Raw genomic sequence first — 24,147 nt, forward strand, 5'->3', positions numbered from 1 at the left:
ATTTTTTTTGTATTTTTAGTAGAGACAGGGTTTCACTATGTTGGCCAGGATGGTCTCGAACTCCTGACCTTGTGATCCGCCCACCTCGGCCTCCCAACGTGCTAGGATTACAGGCTTGAGCCACTGCGCCCGGCCTGCTGAGTTCTTGCTATATGCCAGGCACTGTACTAGGCACTTTTCATACATTAGCTCGCTTAGTCCTCACAAACCCTGAGGTACACACTATTATTATTCCTTTTAACAGAGGAGGAAACAGTGAGTTTAAGTAATTTGGCAAAGATCAAAAGGCTAGTGTGATGAATCTGGGATCTGAGGTCAGGCCTTGGGGCAAGGTCAAGGCCGTTAACTTGCATAAGGCTGTGCTGCCTGCCCTCTAGTAAGTACTTATGGCAATGTCTCTGCTTCTTCCTGGGCTGTCATCCCCTCATCCCTCCACCCCACTGTCAAGAGAAAAATGCTCCCGTTTAGTCTCTTTCTAGCCAGCCTGTCAGAAGGGAGAAATACTGGTATGGTTTTGGAACTCAAGGCCTCTGACAATGCCTAGGCCTTCTATGGGCTCCAAAGTTTCTCCTATGAGGTTTCAACCTCTGCCTCCCAAGTTGGCATACCCAGAACTGTATCTGCTTGGCAGGTTGGAGGTGATCTCCAGCCCTGCTTCTGCATTGTACAGCTTCTTCTTTCTTGGTCCTGGGCTCAAGAACAAGGGAGTCAGGTTAAGGGTATTTGTTTCTAATTCTCTTTGCCCAAGAACAGAAAGTATTTTAACCTGGATACCAGGAGGTAAGATTCATGAGGGTTCTATGTTGCTCACCATCAAATCCTTACTGAATCCTAAAAAGAGTGCCTAGTATGTAGTTGAGACTCAATTGTTAGAATGAATGGTGGAATGAACATAGTGAATGAGGTAAGAATGAGATTACTGAATTCCTGATTGCAAAGTATACAGCAATTAACTGGGTTACATAAAAGTGAACTGTGTACAATGATGGCTTTATGTTTTCCAGAAACAGGAGACATCAAGCTAAAAAACTGGACCATCCAAAGCAAGAAGAAATGTTTAAAAGCCAGGGGACTGGGGTGGGCTGAGGGAACAGGGCATTCTAGATAACTTAGCCTCCCCAACTCCCAAACAAATATTACCAAACACACGTTCAAACTGAGAAAAAGCAGTTTTAATAGCACACACACACATATTCATAGGACTTTAACAAGATGTAGTATAAAATCTTTAAAAAAATAAAAAGAAAGAAAAAAATCTGTATTTACTGCCTAAGAGCTGGTGGATTAACTGGCTGACAGGACTGCCCAGGAAAAACAAATGCACAGATAACGAGGTATGCCGACACTGTTCATGAGTAAGGAATAACCACAGATCATGCTAACTGCTCTACATGCCCAGCCACCTGGACCCTACTGTTGCCTCCTTAGCGACAAACCACCACAGTCATCCCCTAATTCTCCAACTTAGTAGCTTGTTTGATGGGCTACCTCTTAAAATTTTCATTTTTAATTTAAAAATTACCCTTGGCTTAAAGACGCCACACATTATTACTGGCCAGTCCCCCACCAATTATATTTGTTTTGATAAAAATAAAAATGCAAATACTCCAACTAAGCCTGGATGATAACACGCCATTTTGTATCTTACATTTGAGGAGATTTTTGTGAAGTTGAAAGCAAGCTACTATTTGTGCTTGAAAGCAGAAACAAAATGCAAACCTTCCAAAAGGTGACAAAGGCACCACTGCCGTCAGGAGATAGAAAATGTACAAATGCTGTTACTTTACGGCTACATCAATGCATTTTGTGCATGGAGAGCCTCTTAATGTGATAAAAGTAGTAGAATTATATTTTCAGTAACAAGAAAAACAGTTAGAAAAGGCAAACAGTTACACACAAAAGCATAAACACAAGTACCTTAATGTGCAGCTTGCAAGAAGGGTAATAAGTTTGCCATACATATCCATAAAATTAGACAAGGTGATTTTTGGCACAGTAATATTGCCAAACACACCACCACTCAGTGCAAGCTTTGTTTGCCAAGTCCCCAAAGTGGCCTGACATTCTCTGTGCAATGAACATTTCTCCCTCTCTACCATCCCATTCACTGGGCAATAGCAGCAGGAGGGAGACAAAGCATGGGTACTCAAGGGAGAAGTAAAATACTTGATTTGGCAGAAAAACCATGGGCTACTTGTGCTAAAAGAGAGTCACAAAATTTTCATGAGAACCCAAATGCAAATACTGACTAGACTATGACCTGGAGTCTGAAGACCTCTACCAGAGTCATAAATACAAGGGCCTAAACTGAGGTCTGGCCATTTATTTTAAAGGGACCATGAAGTATTTTTTTCTAAAGGAGAAATATAATTGAAAATAGAGATTTTTTTCTTATTGGAACTGTTAAATAAAAATGTATCAAAGTGGTTTTAAATTTGATAGGCAGTTATCTGTTGAAACTGCAATACAAAAGGGTCATTAAAAAAAAACCTGAATAACCCACTTGTCCCCCCATTAATGTACACAATTAGAAAATATTTACACACTGTAAATTACAAGCAATATAAGCAGTATTTTATACTTTGAGATTTTGTACACTTTACACAATGCAAAATGAGAAAAATATGAACACGTATAAAATTACACGCAAATAATGTATCTACAAAGGATTAAATTACAGAATGAAAGCCCCCATCCTTGGGCAGATAGATGCCAGAGTTTCAAGCTTCTGTCAAATAGAACTCTTTGTATCTATCTCTTTAACCATAAGTGGCATTTTGTAACAATACCCTTGAGAGGTAGTATCAAGATAATATTCTTACCAGTAAACAACACAGAATAAAACTTTTGTTGGTCTGACTCTTGGAGCCTCAATCAGTTTAGGTTCTTGGAAACTGGATTTAGTCTTCCCTATAAAATCTTTGACTGCCAATGCTTGATTGACATGAGCTCAAAAGTTACTGATGCTATTTTAAATGATAAATTTAAGACAAAATGCTTTTTACTCCTAAGCCTCAATTTAGAGGTAGAAAGTTATTTTATTTTCTTGCCTCTCAAACCGCAAACATCAAGTCCAGTTTCCGTTCCCCTCCATCATCTTTCCCCCCACAACTGGAGACACTAGAGCACTCAGGAGAACAGGTCACTCAAGCCAATACTGAAAGAACAACAAAAAAAGTTGGCATTCTTTCAGGAAACAAACCCTCCTAAAAGGGACATCTAGTCAACAAAATAATTTTCTAGTTGGCTAGTAAGGGTTTGTTACTACCCCTGGGCTAAAACCAACATGTGCACTTCCACTAACCCTCTACCATTTAAACCAAAGGATGGCTTTCCAGTGTTTAAGAATTTAAAGCAGCTGTGGTTTTGAAGTGCAACAACTTCAAGATACAAGAGCGCGCGCGCGCGCACACACACACACACACACACACACACACATACACAGACACAGTGTCCCAAAGAATTCAGGTGTCTGCCAAAATTATACACTCATGGAAACAAGGTTGTTGGAAACTTGTCCAGATCTTTAGGCTTTTACAATATAGACTTCTGTAATATGGTTACCAAGAGCCAGAATTCTAAGATATAGCCAATATTCTAAGATTTAACCAGTATTTAAAATACATGCATTTAAAAGAAATTCAGAACAAACTGCATATGAATGTTCTGGCATCAAAACAGGGCCACTACTTTACAGCTTAACCTCTTCCTCTTAAGGGGATCTGACAACATACCAAACTTTTGTTTCTCAACTGTTTAAATGTATTTTAAAAACAGATTTATAATCTTGAGTAATGAAGGAAAATGCATGGATTGAAACCTCCCTGTGGTTTATAAAGTTACAGAAGAGATTTATGCTTTTTATTACTAAACTCAGTTTTAAGCATTCCCTTTGTGTCCAAAAATAAACAAGAGGGAAAATTAAACCCAACTGGAACTTGGTCTTGCTTTCCATGTCCAACTTCTCAAGTTAGTCCAAGCTCTTTTCTTATATATTTCCTGTGATTATCCAAGTGACAAAATTACTATCTAAAAAAGATAATTGGCTTATAATTTAACAAAAGGAGTTAACTGGGGCAGGTTACACATGTGACTATTATTCTGCTTCTACCCCTCCCATCTTTTAATAAGACTCTGCACTTTTGAAAGGTCAGTTGCCTTAACAATTAAGCAGATCATATTTCATATCTGCTTCAGAAATGGCAATTTCTTCATTACCAGCTTCATACTAGATATTCAAGTGGCACATTTGCTGTACATTTTCTTGGCATTCATTGGATTCTGTAATAATCCTTTCTACTCCTCTAGGAAAGGCTCTTATTGAATTTCTCTTGGTTCATGTTTTTGCTGCTGCAACTCCTATTAAGAATCTGGTACCCAGAAGTCATGAAGCTGCCCCTAAAAAAAGGGAAGGAGAAAAAAGAGGGTAAAGCAAAATTTAATCACATTATGAATTAATCCTTATAAAACTACTAATCATCAGACAATGGGCTTTGATAAGACAAGTAATAAAATCTTTATATTGACTTCTCTGAAAATATATGGTAATCAGATTCATATTTCACATTTAGTGGTCAAACAATAAAAAACAGTATAAAATAAGTGCAGGATGTTTTTCTCACCACTGCACACATGGAGGGACTTAGTTAAGCAGATTAAATAATGTTAAGCTGATTAGTATAGTTTTGCTATTAAATTGTTTTCTGTTTTAATACCACATCAGTACACGACCGGCATTAAAAGAAAATCTATTAAGGTTAGAAACAAATACAAAAACAACAAAACATAAATATAAGATTTCTCAAAGACTTAAAATAGAGAGATTGCTTTATCTACTTAATATTCAGTGTTCCTATTATTTTGATATAAAATATAAGCAACTTCTAGGCCCTGGCTACTCAAAGTTTAGTCCCTGGCTACTCAAAGTTTAGTCCCTGAAGCAGCAGCATTGGCATCAATCTGATAACTTGTTAGAAGTACAGAGTATCAGCCGGGCGCGGTGGCTCATGCCTGTAATCCCAGCACTCTGGGAGGCCGAGGCGGGCGGATCACGAGGTCAGGAGATCGAGACCATCCTGGCTAACACAGTGAAACCCCGTCTCTATTAAAAAACACAAAAAAATTAGCTGGGTGTGGTGGTGGGCGCCTGTAATCCCAGCTACTGAGGAGGCTGAGGCAGGAGAATGGTGTGAATCCAGGAGGCGGAGCTTGCAGTGAGACGAGATTGCACCACTGCACTCCAGTCTGGGTGACAGAGCAAGACTCCGTCTCAAAAATAAAAAAAATTAAAAAAAGAAAAGAAGTACAGAATATCTCAGTTCTCACTCCAGACCTATGAGTCAGAATCCATATTTCACCAAGTTCCTAGCTGATTCCTATGTACTTTAAAATTTGAGAAGCATCATTTTAGACAATCCTATGCCAGTTACTCTGTAAACAAGCAGGCTAGCACACTTACTAGCAGGTGTTAAAAAAAATGTCCCTCTTAGGCAAAGACTCCTTAGACATAACATCAAAAAAAGTGAGATATATACATAATAAATAAAAATAAAGGAAAGGCAACACAGAATGGAAGAAAATATTTACAAATTATATCTCTAATAAGGGATTTGTATCCAGAACATACAACTCAATAATAAAAAGACAAATAACTATATTCAAAAATAGGCTTTTTGAAATGAAGTATGGGATGAAAAAAAATGGGCAAAGGATCTGAATAGACATTTCTGCAAAAAAGCTATACAAACGACCAGTAGGCATATGAGAAGATGTTTAACACCATTAATCATTAGGGAAATGCAAACTAAAACCACAATGAGACTCTACTTCCCTACTCCCTACTACGGCTTTAGTAAAAACAAGTGTTGGTGAGAATATGGAGAAATTAGAAACCTCAGACATTCTGGTGGGAATGCAAAATGATGCAGTCACTTTGGAAAACAGTCTGGTAGTTTCTTAAAACACTTAACATAGAATTACCATATGGCCCAGCAATTTGACTTCCTTTTCAAATGTTTCATTTAAGAACAAATAGTCATATAAAAACTTGCATACAAATGTTCATGGAAATATTATTTGTAATAGCCAGAATGTGAAAACAATACAAATGTCTAATAAGTAGATAAATAAATGTGACATATCCATACAGTGGAAAATTATTTGGCAATAGAAAGGACGTACATGCTATAACATGGATTCACTTATCATTATATTAACTGAAAGCAGCCAATTACAAAAGATTACATGGTATATCTCATTTACTGATGTCCAGAATAGGGAAATCTATAGGGACAGAAAGTAGATTAGTGTTTGCCTAGGATTTGGGAGGAGTCAGGAGGGGAACCAAGGTAGTAGAGGAAAGGGGAATGAATGACTGCTAATGGGTATGGGATTTCTTTTTGGGGTGATGAAAATGTTCTAAAATTAGACTGTGGCAATGTTCTTCACTCTGTCAATGTATTAAAAACCACTGTATATATTAAGTGGGGAAAATCTATAGTATGTGAATTCTATCTCAATAGATCTGTCTCAAAAATGCTCTTAATCGAATAACCTCCATTTGATGCAATGTAATATTTTTAAATGGGCTCAACCACTTCTGGAAATAAATTAATGAATATAAAGCAAACAAAAACTAAAAAAATTACAAACCATGTACTATACCGGCATTTTCAGTTTATCTTAAGATAACTAGAAGCAAGTACACTGTTATACTCTATTTTATTTCAAACAGTATGAAGAGTGCCATTCAGCAAAACTATTAAGAATAAATGAAATTGTATAACAAAATGACACCTGAGTAGGCCGACAGTTCTGGATTATTTCCTGCCATTTTCCATGTATCCTAGCGACCAAGTCTTTCACCTTAAAAATATCAAAAACAGGAAAAGGGATCAGATTAAAACATCCTCACCTACAATCAGCTTAACACTACACAAAATATCTGACAGCTGCAACAGGCCCACACTCAACAACTCAATTTGATTTCTGTCAACAAAGAGAAAATAAACTACTCATCTTTTGAAGGAGATTTCAAATCATAGTAATTAATAAGACTTTCCTTTATCATCATAAGCTAAACTATTGAATGCTTATGATTTAATTTTCCTGTTATTAAAGATCATCCCCCAAGACACATTCTCTGCCTTCAAAGGAACTTAACTTTAACTTGCTGGCTTTTGAACAACCAGATAGAGAAGCTGAAGGGTGGTCTGTGTCAACAGGGCCCAAGGCTTTGGCTGTTCCATGCCTTCCCTTCCCAGCTTCCCTTTGAAAGGATCAATGCCATTAAAAAAACGTTTATTTGTCCCTTTCCACATTATTAGAAGATCCAAAATTCACTGTTACTCCTCTCCGTGTTTGTGCCCAAGTACTATGAATCCCCTTTAAATACCTAGTATTTTCCTACATTTGGAGTAGCAAGTGTATGTGCAAAACTGAAACTTTACCACAAAAACCAAACTCTATCACTCTAGAGATTCTCAATTAGCTATTGAACATAACTGCTTGAGAAAAATGTTTTAAACAAGTCAGGAATTTTACAGCAGCTTTAAATTTATAAAGTAAATTATAATCTATGCTTTTTTCTTCATCCACAGTTCAGCAAATTAAATTTCTCCAAAACAATCACCAACTTTTCTGTAATAGAGGCTTTTGGAGAGGCAGGCAACTCACCTATTTCAGCAGGACCATCCCTTGAAGCAATTTCCACAGACCACTGTGTCGCTTTCCACTTTAAGTAGAAGCACTGGCAACAATCTGTGCCAAGCCCCTGTCTTTAAGAAACACAAAACTTGGGTGGTCCCCTTTTAGCATGTCTGACAGCAGTAGCCACCACCAAGTTCTACAGGCCAGCAATTCTGGTCAATGAATGCTCAAAAGAATGTGCTTCTGAAACTAGAGTTCTACTCTTGGGGAAAGAGCTATCCCCTACATGTATCTGAAAATCAGAAATCTGATAACTTCATTAGTTGCTTATTTTTGTATATAATTTAAATTTACTAAAATAAATACATATACTAAATCCGAATGGGTATCGTTCAAATGACTAACCTTTGCAGCTAATTAATGTAAGATATTAAGTTACAAAGCTGAGGCTTCACATTCAATGACTATCCAAAGACAAGAGGCAAAAAGAATCAGCTTTGTATTACATTACCAAAGCTAAAAGATAATCTTGGAATAAAAAAATCCTTAGAAAAAAGTATTTTTATTTTATTTTATATTATTTTTTGAGACAGAGTCTTGCTCTGTCGCCCAGGCTGGAGTGCAGTGTCAAGATCTCAGCTCACTGCAAGCTCTGCCTCCTGGGTTCAAGGGATTCTCCTTCCTCAGCCTCCTGAGTAGCTGGGACTACAGGCACGCACCACCACACCTGGCTCATTTTTGTATTTAGAAAAAAGTATTTTAAAACTGTCTGATTTTATGTTTCAGGAAAAACTGTCAAATCATTCTATTAATACTAACATTACTTTCCTACTCCATACTCATATATTTGGCTTTTCTACTGTCTTTGAGTATATAAAACCTTTAAGAAAAAAAGCTTAGCAAGCTTAGTGCTGAATCATTTCCACCCTAGAGCTCAGACTAGGTGTTGTATGACCCAAAGATTTGAAGACTCCTGGCCAGGTGCAGTGGCCCACACCTCTAATCCCAGCTCTTTGGGATGCCAAGGCAGGCGGATCACGAGGTCAGGAGTTCGAGACTAGCCTGGACAACATAGTGAAACCCCGTCTCTACTAAAAATACAAAAAAGAAAATTGCTGGGCATGGTAGCAGGTGCCTGTAATCCCAGTTACTTGGGAGGGTGAGGCAGGAGAATTACCTGAACCTGGGAGGCGGGGGGTTGCAGTGAGTCGAATTTGTGCCACTGCACTCCAGCCTAGGCAACAAGAGTGAAACTCCGTCTCAAAAAAAAAAAAAAAAAGATTTGAAGACTCCTTCCTTTAATATATTCTTCAATGAAACATTCAAAGAATAACAGCTAATCTATTTGTACTCTATGAATAAAACAACTTTTCAACCATCATAAAATTTCAAAGCCACTGTTTCATAACTTATATATTTATTTAAATAATGCTTCAATCCTTGATGGTAACTTAAGCATGAAAATTTTAATTTGTGTAATGGGGAAAAATATGTATCATTAGTACTAGAAGTATTTTTCTTCTTGGGTGTCAGGAGTTTCAGAACACAAAGTAAAGTGAAAAGTGTATTTGCTTTGAGATTTTTTTTCCTTTCACTTTTAATTTAGCTACACTAATTTAGCAGGAGCTGATTTCTGCTATTAAAAGAGAAAGTCCTATTTCTAATCTTACATGTTTCTTTTTTTTCTGAGACAGAGTCCTACTCTATCTCCCAGGCTGGAGTGCCATGTGTGTTCATAGCTCACTGCAACCTCAAACTCCTAGGCTCCAGTGATCCTCCTGCCTCAGCCTCCCAAGTAGCCAGAATTACAAGTGCATGCCACCATGCCTGGCTATTTTTCAAAATTTTTGTAGAGATAGAGTCTTGCTATGTTGCCCAGGTTGGTCTTGAACTCCTGGCTTGAAGCAATCCTCCTGTCTGAGCCTCCCAAAGTATTGGGATTACAGGCATGAGCCACCATGCCTAGCCTTATATGTTCTTTTTCTGAATATAGGCCTGTATGCTTCTATCCTTAAATATTAACGTAACCAAGATTAGGGAAAAAAAAGAAAAAAAGAAAAAACACACTTACCTTAGTTCTGTAAAAAAGTCTTGCATCTTCCCTAATATCACATTTAACATGCTTTTCCAAAGCCCCACAGAGTAGCACAAAGTGTTTCTGTGCAAAACAAATGCAAGGGATGAAAACAATTCTGAAGCATTACAAATTAACAAAGAAGAAATTATGCAGCTAGAACAACTAAATCATTTAAAAATCTATTATTCCTGTTAGCAATGACTGATGTTAACTATCCAACATAACAGTAGTTGTATCAGTGAAAGTTGCTTCCATGACAGTAAGATTACTAGTTTAAAAAATATACACTCTAACAAAAGTTGTTTTGCTATGCATTAACTCGCATTAATGAAAATTAACCCCAGAGCTCTAACTAGGTAATATAGTACTCAGAAATTTAAAGAGTCCTTCCTTTAACATACTCTCTAACAAAATATTCAGAAAACAGCTAGCCTTTTTTAAAAAAAAAAATAAAAAAATTTTTTAAAGAAATGGGGTCTGGCTCTGGTGCCAGGCTGGAGTGCAGTGGCACAATTATAGCCCACTGCACCCTTGAACTCCCCAGCTCAAGTGCTCCTCCAGTCTCAGCCTCCTGATTAGCTAGGATTACAGGCATGCACCACCATGCCCAGTTCCTTTTTTTTTTTTTTTTGAGACACAGTTTTGCTCTGTCACCTAGGCTGAAGTGCAGTGGTGCGATCTCAGCTCACTGCAACCTCTGGCTCCCAGGTTCAAGTGATTCTCTGCCTCAGCCTCCTGAGTAGCTGGGATTACAAGTGTGCACCACCACACCCAGCTAATTTTTATATTTTTAGTAGAGACAGGTTTTGCCACGTTGGCCAGGCTAGTCTCAAACTCCCGACCTCAGGTGATCCACCTGCCTCAGCCTCCCAAAGTGCTGGGATTACAGGTGTGAGCCACTGCGCCCAGCCAATTTTTTTTTTTTTTTTTTGAGATGGAGTCTCGCTCTGTCACCCAGGCTGGAGTGCAGTGGCAGGATCTCGGCTCACTGCAAGCTCCGCCTCCCGGGTTCACACCATTCTCCTGCCTCAGCCTCCCGAGTAGCTGGGACTACAGGCACCCGCCACCACGCCCGGCTAATTTTTTGTATTTTTAGTAGAGACGGGGTTTCACCTGGTCTCGATCTCCTGACCTTGTGATCCACCCGCCTCGGCCTCCCAAAGTGCTGGGATTACAAGCGTGAGCCACCGCGCCCGGCCGCCAATTTTTTTTTAATTTTTAAATTTTTTTGTGGAGACAGGGTCTCACTTTGTTGCCAAGGCTAGTGTCAAATGCCTGGCTTCAAGTGATCCTCCCACTTCAGACTCCCAATGTGTTGAGATTACAAGCATGAGCCACTGCGACTCGCCAGCACAATACTGGCGCATTTGATATTCGGTGATGTTGGTATCTTATGAATATATTATACTGTTGCCAAGGTATAATGGTTAAGTTCCACTCCAACAAACAGAGCTAACATTTGCTGACAAATAATCTTTTCAATATGACATGATTATAAGACCACTATCATGCCCCTCTTTCTGGTATATATGGGAATTCTTATAGCAAATCAGTTTGCGACTTTTTTTTTTTAAGAGATAGGGTCGGCCGGGCACAGTGGCTCATGCCTGTAATCCCAACACTTTGGGAGGCTGAGGCGGGCAGATCACGAGGTCAGGAGATCAAGACCATCCTCACTAACATGGTGAAAACCCGTCTCTACTAAAAATACAAAAAAATTAGCCAGGCGTGGTGGTGGGTACCTGTAGTCCCAGCTACTCTGGAGGCTGGGGCAGGAGAATGGCATGAACCCGGGAGGCAGAGCTTGCAGTGAGCCGAGATTGCGCCACTGCACTCCAGCCTGAGTGACAGAGTGAGACTTCATCTCAAAAAAAAAAAAAAAAAAAAAAAAAAAAAAGAGATAGAGTCTTGCCCTGTTATCCAGGCTGGAGTGCAATGGTGGGATCATAGCTCCCTGCAGCTTTGAACTCTTAGGCTCAAGTAATCTTCCCATCTCAGTCTTCTGGGTAGCTGGGACTACAGGTACGTGCCACCACACTTAGCTAGTTTTTTTGATTTTTTGGGGAGACAGCATCTTGCTATGTTGCCTAAGCTGGTTTTAAACTCCTAGGCTCAAGCAATCCTCCTGTCTCTGCCTCCCCAAGTGTTGGATTACAGGCATGAGCCACCACACCTGGCCCTATTTTTTTTTTCTATAAGAACAAGACAACCTTTCATTAATAGAGGTTCATACTCAATTCTTTGAAAAATTATGCATCTTAAATTTTAGAAATGTATAGACCTAAGCAGTTCTCTCACATATACTTGGTGAGAATGTAAATGAACACTTTCTGGGATGAAAATGTGATAATAGCTATTTAAAATAATTAAAATTTGAAATATTTATAAACTTTGATCTAACAATTCTACTTCTAGGAATTTACCTTATAGCTATGCTTGCAGAAGTGGGCAAAGATATATGAATAAGCATGTTCATATTAACACTATGTGTAATCACAAAAAACATACTGTTTATCAATAAAGGCTTCAAAATACTATAGTTATTAGACAGAAGTGCTAATATTTGATTTTTTATATATTTTTTTGAGACAGGGTCTCACTCTGTCACCCAGGCTGGAGGGCAGTGGCATGACCACAGTGCATGGCAGCCTCGACCTCCTCAGGCTCAGGTGTTCCTCCTGCCTCAGCCTCCCAAGTAGCTGGGACTACAGGCATGTGTCACCATGCCCGGTTAATTTTTTTTTTTTTGTAAAGGTGGCATTCTGCTATGTTGCCTAGGCTGGTCTTGAACTCCTGGGCTCAAGCGATCTGCATGCCTTGTCCTCCTAAAGTGCTAGTATTACAGTTGTGAGCCACTGCGCCCAGCCAAGTGCTAATGTCTTAAAGAGGAGGCCGGGCACAGTGGCTCACGCCTGTAGTATCAGCACTTTGGGAGGCTGAGGTGGGTGGATCACTTGAGGTCAGGAGTTCAAGACCAGCCTGGCCAACATGATGAAACCCTGTCTCTACTAAAAATACAAAAATTGGCCAGCGTTGTGGCGCATATCTGTAGTCCCAGCTACTCGGGAGGCTGAGGCAGGAGAATCGCTTGAACCCAGGAGACAGAGGTTGCAGTGAGCTGAGATCGTGCCACTGCACTTCAGCCTGGGTGACAGAGCAAGACTCTGTCTCAAAAAAAAAAAAAAAAAAAAAAATTTTTTTTTAAAGAGGAAAAAAAGGAAGTTGCAAATGATACTAACACTATGATTCCATTTTTGTTAAAATAATTGCTAGTATATTATATGTAATATATTAGTAAATTGTGAAGAAATTTACAGGAGGGCACTGGATTGTAGGAGTCTTTCAGTTTTTACTTTATATAAGTTTTACAATAATCACTAATTTTTTTTTTTTTTTTAAATAGAGATGGCATTGCCCAGGCTGCTCTTGAACTCCTGGGCTCAAGTGATCCTCCTGACTCAGCCTCCCAAAGTGCTGGGATTACAGGCATGAGCCACCATGCCCAGTCACTGACTTTTTTAATCATAAAAAGTAATTTATAGCCGGCATGGTGGATCACGCCTGTAATCCCAGCACTTTGGGGGGCCGAGGCGGGCGGATCACAAGGTCAGGAGTTTGAGAGCAACATGATCAACATGGTGAAACTCTGTCTCTACTAAAAGTACAAAAATTAGCCAGGTGTGGTGGCAGGCACCTGTGATCTCAGCTACTTGGGAGGCTAAGGCAGGAGAATCGCTTGAACCTGGGAGGCAGAGGTTGCAGTGAGCCAAGATTGTGCTAGTGCACTCTAGCCTGGGTGACAGAGCAAGACTCCGTCTCAAAAAAAAAAAAAGATATAAAATATAAAAACCATGTAAGAACATTACAGACAGATGACTGTATTAGCTTCCAATCAGAAAAGCAAACACTTTTTTTTTTGAGACAGAGTTCTGCTCCTGTTGTCCAGGCTGGAGTGCAATGGTGTGATCTCAGCTCACTGCAACCTTCGCCTCCCGGGTTCAAGCAATTCTCCTGCCTCGGGCTCCCCAGTAGCTGGGATTACAGGTGCCCACCACCACGCCCGGCTAATTTTTGTATTTTTAGTAGAGACAGGGTTTCACCATGTTGGTCAGGCTGGTCTCGAACTCCTGATCTCATGTGATCCACCCACCTCGGCCTCCCAAAGTGCTGGGATTACATGCGTGAGCCACTGTGCCCAACCGCAAACACAGTTTTATACACAATAGCATTTATAAAAACATAAGAACCAGTCTTGTGTCTTTTCTATTATGTCTAGGAGATACTATTTTTTTTTTTTTTTTTTTTTTTTTTTTTTTTTGAGGTGGAGTCTCCCTCTGTTGCCCAGGCTGGAGTATAGTCGTGTGATCTCAGCTCACTGCAACCTCCACCTCCTGGGTTCAGGCAGTTCTCCTGCCTCAGCCTCCAGAGTAGCTGGGATTACAGGTGTCTGCCACCATGCCCAGCTAATTTTTTGTTTTTGTATTTTTAGTAGAGACAGGGTTTCATCATGTTGGCCAGGCTGGTCTCGAACTTCTGACCTCAAGTGATCCGCCCGCCTTGGCCTCCCAAAGTGCTGGGATTACAGGCATGAGCCACCACGTCCAGCCTAAGGTTTTTTTTTTTTTGTTTTGTTTTTTTGTTTTGAGATGAAGTCTCGCTCTGGCACCCAGGCTGGAGTGTAATGGCACGATCTTGCCTCACTGCAACCTCTGCCTCCTGGGTTCAAGCAATTCTCCTGTCTCAGCCTCCTGAGTAGCTGGGATTACATGCATGCACCAACACGCCTGGCTAACTTTTTGTATTTTTGTAGAGATGGGGGTTTCACCATGTTGGCCAGGCTGGTCTTGAACTTCTGACCTCAAGTGATCCACCCACTGCACCCTCCCAAAGTGCTGGGATTACAGGGGTAAGCCACGGCACCCGGCACGTCCGGCCTAAGTTTTAAAACAGGAATTGGAGTAGTTAAGATATGAAATAAAAGGAATTAAGCAAGAACTTTCCCCAGGAGTATGGGAAGAATAGAATAATTCAAAATGAAAATCTGAATGTTAGAAATGCATTTCTCAAGTAGCCTGCCTTACTATCAGTTTAATTTTGAAGGCAAATGTTATTTCTGAAGGAACAAAAGGGGAATGGCAAAGAAATGGGAAGAAACTAGCTAAAAGCTGGCTGTATGGCAGATGCAGCTGACAGCAATAACTTAAGCATACTCTGAAAATGAACCTATGGTCTAAGAAGAATGTGTAATTGGAGTCCCAAGCCAAAGAATCTGGGAGTAGCCAACATAGAGTTTCACTCCTTAGCTATGAAGGACATCTGAACCCCCGGCACATGCCTTGGAAGGCCATTGGGATGCAGGCCCTTTGTTCTCGCTTACATGGAGGTTCCTAGGTAAAGAGTGCTAAGTGAAAATGCTATGTAAACTGCATGGTCTCTACAGATGGTAGCAGTCCTCCTGTGTAGCCTGCTGCCACCTGACTGCTATTTCTACTGGAGTCAATATGGGCCCAGCACAACACCAGACCACTTCATATTTGGTGATGTTGGTATCTTATGAATATATTATACTACTGCCAAAGTATAATGGTTAAGTTTCACTCCAAGAAACAGAACTAACATTTGCTGACAATTCTTTTCTTTTCTTTTTTTTTTTTTTTGAGTTGGAGTTTCACTCTTGTTGCCCAGGCTGGAGTGCAGTGGTGCAATCTCAGCTCACTGCAATCTCCACCTCCCGGGTTCAAGCGATTCTCCTGCCTCAGCCTCCCGAATAGCTGGGATTACAGGCACCTGCCACAATGCCTGGCTAATTTTTTTGTATTTTTAGTAGAGATGGGGTTTCACCATGTTGGCCAGGCTGGTCTTGAACTCCTGACCTCAAGTGATCCTGACCTCCACCCGCCTTGGCCTCCCAAAGTGCTGGGATTACAGGCGTGAGCCACGGTGCCCGGCCAACAATTCTTTTCAATATGATATGATTACAAGACCACTATCATGCCCCTCTTTCTGGTATACATGGGAATTCTTATAGCAAAATGAATTAGCTTTTTATTAAGAAAACTTTATATAGTTTTCTCCTATATAAAGCATGCTCACTCATTCCATCATCAGTAACACCTATTTAAAAACAGCAGCAACAACACTAAACACTACCTACCCGTTGTCCAGAAGAAAAAGAATGAGAACAACTAACTTCACCGACTAAATGAAGAAGAATGTAGGTCAGGTAATATGCCTGTTAGAGAAATGAATAAAATTAACACCTATGAATTAGCTAGCATAGATGTCATTCCAATTTACACATTAGGAAAGTTGCCCAGGAAGGATAAAGGGTATGTTCAAGTTAACCCAGCTGGTCAGTAAGTAAAAGCCAAGCATCTAAACTAGGCTTTCTCATTTCTAACTCAAGTGCATTCTTTTTACCATGATTCATGACCTCACGACTGCCCTAATAAAGGGCTACAAAAAATACTCTTGGAAGCAAATTACCAACAATCATCCTTTTACCTAAATTTTCAACTCTCAAATTTATGGAAGAATTTCATGACAGTGATAAATTAAAAATATCATTCGCTTTAAAATTATGTTTGCTAGAATGTATCTAGTATCCAAATCCAGAAATGCCTACATTATCAGTCTATGGTTAGGAAGCTGATAACAGTTATGCTTCTATGTACTCTTTGAGACTTTCTAGCACTGGATACCTGCTTTTCAAGTTCTAAATGAAGACTGTCATCAATAATGCCATCTGGTTGTTCGGCCTTTTTCTTCAAGACCATTTTCTTTAACAAATCAGAAGGCTTCATCTGCACAAGATAGCGATGTAGGACTGATACCTATTAAAAGAAAGAGGAGACATTGAACAAAGCTAAATAATACAGTTGTTCTTTCTTAGGCTATTTTTTCCAGTGTGTACTCTTTCATTTTGTCCTTTTATTATAGCTTTCTTTACACTTGAACAATATCCATTTTCCCTTTATGTAAAACCCCTGAATTGCTTAAAAAGGGATTTTTAGTGGTCGGGCACGGTGGCTCACACCTGTAATCCCAGCACTTTCAGAGGCCGAGGGAGGTGAATCACCTGAGGTTAGAAGTTCAAGACCAGCCTGGCCAACGTGGAGAAACCCCGTCTCTACTAAAAATACAAAAATTAGTTGGGCATGGTGGCACATGCCTGTAGTCCTAGCTACTCGGGAGCCTGAGGCATGAGAATCACTTGAATATGCGGGGTGGAGGTTGCAGTAAGCCGAGATCGTGCCACTGCACTCCAGCCTGGGCGACAGAGCAATACTACGTCTCTCAAAAAAAAAAAAAAAAAAAAGGGATTTTAAGTTAAAGATCTAGTACTTGTAACTTAGGATAAATGCTTAGGAGACCAAATGATATTATAACAGAGGTCACAGGGAATGCTTTCTCTGTTAAATTATTTGAGAGTCAACAAAGTTGACTCTGTGGTTAGAAGTCATTGAATTCTGAGAAGAACTACAAGAAGTTGCAGTAAAAATCACAACTAAATTGTAACTTGAATATCAGTTAGTGAGTTAGAGGGTTAATTATTCATGTAATTATTCAGCTAATTATTCTATTTTACATGGGCAAAAAAGGAAAAAGTAACAGAACAATAAAAGTTAGGAGAAATGGTAGAAATCCTATCTCCAGATCTCTTTTGAAGGCAGTAAATATCATTGAAAGGAATGAGAACTATCTGCTAATTACCCTGGTAGCTCCAGCACGATCCCCATATATCTGGAATCAAATCTACCCCAACTCTACTAAAGCAGAAACCAGCTGTGCCCATCAATCTCTCCATCCCACAGCATCTCGTACATGCTTTGATTACTGTTCTTACCACACTAACCCACAAGAGTTGGTTAATTTTGTTTCAACCATTAGATTATGTTTTCAAGGGCAGAGTCTCTAATCTAAATCTTTGTTTGTTTTAATTTCTAGGACCTGGTGGCATACCTTGTACCAAACTGCAAATCAAACAAGAACAGAGGGACATCCAGATCAGGTTCTATGGTGCTTTTTTTTTTTGAGACAGAGTCTCGCTCTGTCGCCCAGGCTGGAGTGCAGTAGCGTGATCTCGGCTCACTGCAAGCTCCGCCTCCCGGGTTCATGTCATTCTCCTGCCTCAGCCTCCCGAGTAGCTGGGACTACAGGTGCCCGCCACCATGCCCGGGTAATTTTTTTGTATTTTTTTTAGTAGAGACGGGGTTTCACCATGTTGGCTAGGATGGTCTCGATCTCCTGACCTCGTGATCCACCTGCCCCGGCCTCCTAAAGTGCTGGGATTACAGGCTTGAGCCACCGCGCCCAGCCTATGGTGAGTTTTCAAATCCAACCAAGGGCAGCCCCATTAGTGCCATCAATGTTTATAAAAAGCCTTCAGAATTTCTCAGAGTGGGACTTCCATTGGACATTTTTTTTAATTAAAAAAATTCATATATATATATTAAACACAGGGTCTCCCTATGTTGCTTAGGTTGGACTCGAACTCCTGGATTCAAAGGATCCTCTGGCCTCAGCCTCCCAAGTAGCTGGGACGATAGGCGTGTGCCACCAGTACCCAGCAACAGCGGGACATGTTTATCCACACCCTCATATATACATGATATATTCTTACTGAACAAGTACTAGAGGGCAACTACATTTAAGCTCTCTGATCTAAAAAGACTCATTTTAAAACAGGTTAAAGATGCAATCAATGTACAATGGTTTTGCAATTTCTAATCTTGCAATAAAATTGCTAACTTGGAAAAGCTGAATTCAATAAATGAAATCATATTCATATAATTGCACATTATGATTTTCCCAGTAGTTTCTTTATACATTAATTCACATCTGATTGTCCACAACCATCCTAAGTAGTGGAGGGTGCAATACTATCTCCATTTCACAGGTGAAAAAGCTGGATCTTGTTAGTTAAATGTGCTAGAGATTACATGAACAGTATCAAGCTTGAGAGCTGGGCTCTGACCCCAGGACCTTTGACTTATGGTTCATCAATTTTCCTTACACCTCTCATTACCTCTCCCATTTATTAAAAATAAAAATGTATCTATTTATACCTGCAGATTACTGGCATTAGGAATATCTTCGTGTTTCTCATCCAAAAGCTTTGAAATAATCACTAGACTGAGGCATTGTCTCAGTTGCCTAGAATTAGAAGTTAAAAGTATTTAGAATGTATTTTAATTAATACTGCTTGAAAAGCAAATGAATGAGCCAAGAGGAGCTCTAGTTCTAATTGGAAATACAGGCAATGTTTCAAGAGAAGTCTGTACAGGAACATATAAGCTGTTATAGAACAGTAAAATTTTCATGTAAAATATTTGTACATAAAACTTGAGTTATCTGAAGCTCAATAAATCATTTAACGGCCTTATCTTGGACCCTGATGATTTACTGACAGAAAACCTATTTTTTTACTGATGAAATTTATTTTTACTAAAGCAAAAAAAAAGCTAATTCATTTATTTTTGTGGAATATATCATCTATATTAAGGTAACAGATAAACTAAAATAAAAAAATAAAAAATATTCAGCTTGGGTGACAGAGTGAGACTCTGTCTCAAAGAAGAAAAAAAAAAATTACATAATGACCTGAGTTAAGAATTAGAATAAGGCAGAATCAGGCTATCAACGCCTTTTCTCACAACTGAATATGAAATAAACATATCTGATCTAACATTCAAAGAATGATGAATGGAAATAAAGTACCCAAGGCATTTCATTAATGTAAAATTATAAAATTTCTTAATGTTTAATTCTCACTTTTCAATACCTTCCACGTGATGTCCAATTAGGGACCAGCTGTACCAACCACAGAAGGTTGTGGGGATGACTGGAGAGTTCACTTATGCCCAGACAGAGTTCAGGCACCTGAAAAAAAGAACATGTAAGATTTCTATTCAAACAGAACAGTAGAATCAAACACCCAACAGATCATCTACATCCCTTCTTGACATAATGGAAGCACTAGTACGAAATAGAGCACACATTTTTAGAAATAGCATGGAGTCTAGAATCTGCTAAAATGTACACAATACACAGATTCAGTTTTACTTATACTATCTTAAATGGACTGAACAGATACATTTAGCAGAATTTCACTTGGCTTTCACGTTTTGTACTACATCATCTCTCCATCTATATTTAAACAATCCTTCTTGGAAAGATAAACTGATCTAAATACAAATGTGTATGAGAGTTGTACAAGACCATATATGTTCCTGATTTGGGATTTCTTGCACTTTAGGGATCCTATTCCAGTATTTTTAAAAGCCTAACACCTGGCCGGGTGTGGTGGCTCAAGACTGTAATCCTAGCACTTTGGGAGGCCGAGGGAGGTGAATCACTTGAGGCCAGGAGTTTGAGACCAGCCTGGCCAAAATGGTGAAACCTGTCTCTACCAAATACACAGAAATTAGCTGGGCAGAGTGGCGTGTGTCTATAGTCTCAGCTACTTGGGAGGCTGAGGCACAAGAATCGCCTGAATCCGGGAGGCAGAGGTCGCACCGAGACAAGGCTGCGCCACTGCACTCCTGCCTGGGTGACAGGAGATGCTGTCTAAAAAAAAAAAAAAGCCTAACACCCCCAAAATATGTATTATCATTGTGTATCAATTTTTAAAAAAGCCTAACAGTTGCTTCAAAATAATCTGATGAGCAGGGAAAGGAAATATAGGGTCAGTTTTACATTAGACAAGATTATGTCTCAATTATTGAAGCAAAGTGATACTTAAGAATTTATTATACTCTTTGCCCTACTTTTGCATATTTTAATTTTTCCATCAAAAAAGACTGAAAAATATAATTTTTAAAAAGGCCTAACAAAAATTATACATGTTCATCCTCCATATGGTTGCAGAAGTTCAACTCAAATTCTGGTTGTAGGTATGACTCACTCCATCATTTCACTTAGGTCTCTGCTCCAAGGTTATTTTGGAAAGGCCTTTCCCTGCCTGCCTTATATGAAATAGCATAGCATCCGGTCTTGCTGTACTCATGTCCTGCTTTATTTTAATTTGTAGTACTTAACTACTACCTGACATGATAATATAATCAACATTTACTCGTTTATCTAACCCTTTGACTAGGACAAAAGCCCCATGAAGACAAAGACTCTGTCTCTTTCACAGCTCAGTCTTTAGCACCTACATTAATGCTCAGTCCATAGGAAATCCCCAATAAACACATTTTTGTTGGATAAATAGCTGAAGTTTTGGAAAAAATTCAATTATCATGAATTTAAACACAGCTCCAGCAAACATTCTCTTCCTCAGTTCATTTTTAATCTGCCAAAGATCTTGAGTTTAGAAACAGTATTAATTCCATATGCACTATGAGTCAAATTGTAATGCTATACAAAAATGAATAATGAAGTTTTAAATAACATTACCTTTGTGTTCCAATCTCTGATGTTTTTCATCAGGTTTATCAGGAGGCTTTGAAAGTCTACTAGAGGAATCTGTTTCAGCTGTTTTTCCAAACTCATTTTAAATAACATTAAAATCAGCAACATTATTTCACGATCCTGGTAACCTTCTGGATGTATAGATGTACACAAGCCTAGAAACTGTTTAACATAAATGCACAGACAAAAATATTTTAGGAGGTATATTTTACTTTTAGTTTTAATTATAAACTCTTTGACAAAATATGCAAAAAAGAACTATAAAGAAAACAAACATCAGATGTCTAGAGAAAAGAAGGCAAGAACTACTCAATGTTAATAGTTGAATTAAGTGGCATTTTCTTCTCCATTTTCCATTTTTGAGATTTTCTTAATGGTTCTGTATCACTGATTCGATTCAGCAACTAAAAATGTTTCACACTGTCATTAACTCTTTTTTTTTGATCTTCTTTTTTTTGAGACGGAGTCTCACTCTGTCGCCCAAGCTGGAGTACAGTGGTGCAATCTCAGCTCACTGCAACCTCCACCTCCTGGGTTCAAGTGATTCTCCTGCCTCAGCCTCCCCAGTAGCTGGGGTAACAGGTGCCTGCCACCACGCCTGGCTAATTTTTTTTTTTGTATTTTTAGTAGAGATGGGGTTTCACCATGTTGGCCAAGCTGGTCTCAAACTCCTGACCTCAGGTGATCCACCCGCCTTGGCCTCCCAAAGTGCTGGGATTACAGGCATGACCCACCGTGCCCGGCCTCTGTCATTAACTCTTGATCACTAAGTTATATTGTAAGACTTTTTTTTCATACATCCTACTTATAAAAAAACTATTGGTTTCAAAACTATTTAATGATGTAACTGACTTAAAGTTCTGTTCACTAATATTAAAACAAAATAAAAACAGCAAAAACAATCTTTAATACAAAGATTATTGCTAAGAAGTTTCAGAGACTGGAAATCACCTGGTAAGAAACTAAAGAGTTCTTTTTTTTTTTTTGAGACAGAGTCTTGCTCTGTTGCCCAGGCTAGAGTGCAGTGGCACGATCCTGGCTCACTGCAAGCTCCGCCTCCTGGGTTCGCGCCATTCTCCTGCCTCAGCCTCCTGAGTAGCTGGGACTACAGGTGCCTGCCACCATGCCTGGCTAATTTTTTGTATTTTTAGTAGAGACGGGTTTTCACCGTGTTAGCCAGGATGGTCTCGATTTCCTGACCTCGTGATCTGCCCGCCTTGGGCTCCCAAAGTGCTGGGATTGCAGGCGTGAACCACTGCGCCTAGCCGAGATTTTTTTTTTAAAAAACCATTAACCACAGACTAAATGGTTCTAGCTCTGAGCAGAAGACACACAAAAGTTTTTTCCTACCTTAACCACATTTAAAATGTTGGTTTCAGGAAGTGTTGAAAAAATTGGCTTATAAGATGAATCTTCACTTTCTTTCCCCCTTGATGTTGTCTGTGTTTCAGAACTATTGAGAAGTGAGTAAAGCAATGTGAAGTTAGGCACAAAATATATTACTCACTTTAAGAAATTCTAGGCTACTTATTAAAAACTATGTTTTATCGAGGTATAATTTACATACAATAAAAGGAATGTACCCATTTTAAGTTTTGATAATCATATATACTAATGTAACCACCATCCAAATCAAGAAGTAGAACATTTCCATTCCCCTCAAAAGTCTCTTTATGCCAAATCCAAGTCAATCTGCTATCCCTGATTCAAGGCAAACACTAATATGATTTCTATCATTATGCATCAGTTTTCTCTTGAACAAGCTACTTTTTATATGGTACTATCCTCATTGCTCTTGGTGTTAGAGAGCTATGTAAAAGATGGCTCTGACTAAAAAGAATTCATAACAGGTAAAAGACTCATAAATGGCCTAAAGAAACTGCTATAGCAATATACAGAAACAATTCAAAGCACTCTAATTCTAGTTATCAGAGGTTATCAGTGAAGATTCATGAAACAGGAGATGCATGAACTTAGCTTTCAAAAGATAGATAACATTTTTAATTTTTTGAAAAAATAATACTTTTATATGGTTTTAAAAAATCAAAATATATTAAGGTACAGTATGCTGTGATAAACTGACCTCCTAGCTCCGTTCTTTATAACCACTCGTTTCCTCCCTAAGATAATTACTACAAGTTTTAGTCCTTCCTTCCATTGACATTTTATGTATAAACAAACAAATAAGAATATATGTCCCACTGTGGTATAAGAAGAAATACATTTGATCTTTGTCCCCAATTCCTGGCACAGAGCTCCTAAAACCTCTGGAACGTCTGATGAGGTAGGAGGAGCCTCTTTTGTTATTTATAAGCCCTTTTCAACCATACCTAAATTTATGCTAATAATATTGTGACTCCTGGAGGATGGGGGCTGGTTGCCAGAGTTATCAACCATGTGACTAGAAGGCTGAAACTTTCAGTCCCACCCAGAGGGGTTAAATATTAAAATGGCTAATGCTTTAATCAACCAGCCCCGTGTAATGGGCCCTCCATAAATACTCTAAAGTTCAGAGAGCTTCTGGATTGGCTAAGGCATCAAGATGATGAGAGGGTAGGTGGGGTGGGGTGGGGTGGGGTGGCTCACACCTGAATCCCAGCACTTTGAGAGGCTGAGGCAGGCAGATAGCCTGAGTCCAAGAGATCAAGACTAGCCTGGGCAATACGGCAAAATTTGGCTGGGCATGGTGGCTCACGCCTGTAATCCCAGCACTTTGGGAGGCTGAGGCAGGCAGATCACCCGAGGTCAGGAGTTCGAGACCAGCCTGGCCAACATGGTGAAACCCCATCTCTGCTAAAAATAGAAAAATTAGGCTGGTGTTGTGGCGGGCGCCTGTAATCCCAGCTACTCGGGAGGTGAGGCAGGAGAATCGCTTGAACCTGGGAGGTGGAGGATGCAGTGAGCCACGATTGCGCCACTGCACTCAAGCCTGGGTGACAGCAAGACTTCGTCTTAAAAAAAAAAAAAAAAAAAAAAGGCAAAACTCTGTCTTCTCTATTAAGGAAGAA

The 24,147-nt window shown here is 39.4% G+C and overlaps 1 protein-coding gene across 6 annotated transcripts in view; it reads right to left on the bottom strand.

The window, feature by feature from the left end:
• Positions 1 to 1,150: 1,150 nt before the first annotated feature.
• SLF2 (SMC5-SMC6 complex localization factor 2) overlaps positions 1,151 to 24,147 on the bottom strand; it is a 56,359-nt gene continuing 33,362 nt past the window's right edge. For 4 of the 6 annotated variants that reach the window (XM_055251985.2, XM_055251978.2, XM_055251974.2 and 1 more), the window contains 9 exons: positions 22,490 to 22,592; positions 21,125 to 21,301; positions 19,509 to 19,606; positions 18,793 to 18,880; positions 16,426 to 16,557; positions 15,879 to 15,956; positions 9,719 to 9,805; positions 6,796 to 6,864; positions 1,151 to 4,398 (listed from right to left, as the gene is read on the bottom strand). In XM_055251985.2, coding sequence (XP_055107960.2) covers positions 4,363 to 4,398; positions 6,796 to 6,864; positions 9,719 to 9,805; positions 15,879 to 15,956; positions 16,426 to 16,557; positions 18,793 to 18,880; positions 19,509 to 19,606; positions 21,125 to 21,301; positions 22,490 to 22,592 — 868 coding nt within the window. In that variant the 3' untranslated portion in view covers positions 1,151 to 4,362. Of the gene's footprint in view, positions 4,399 to 6,703; positions 6,865 to 9,718; positions 9,806 to 15,878; positions 15,957 to 16,425; positions 16,558 to 18,792; positions 18,881 to 19,508; positions 19,607 to 21,124; positions 21,302 to 22,489; positions 22,593 to 24,147 lie in introns of those variants that run through there. The other 2 variants (XM_063627191.1, XM_055251964.2) reach the window with 1 other exon arrangement.

Source organism: Symphalangus syndactylus, chromosome 2 (assembly GCF_028878055.3).
Source record: "Symphalangus syndactylus isolate Jambi chromosome 2, NHGRI_mSymSyn1-v2.1_pri, whole genome shotgun sequence".
Taxonomy (NCBI): domain Eukaryota; kingdom Metazoa; phylum Chordata; class Mammalia; order Primates; family Hylobatidae; genus Symphalangus; species Symphalangus syndactylus.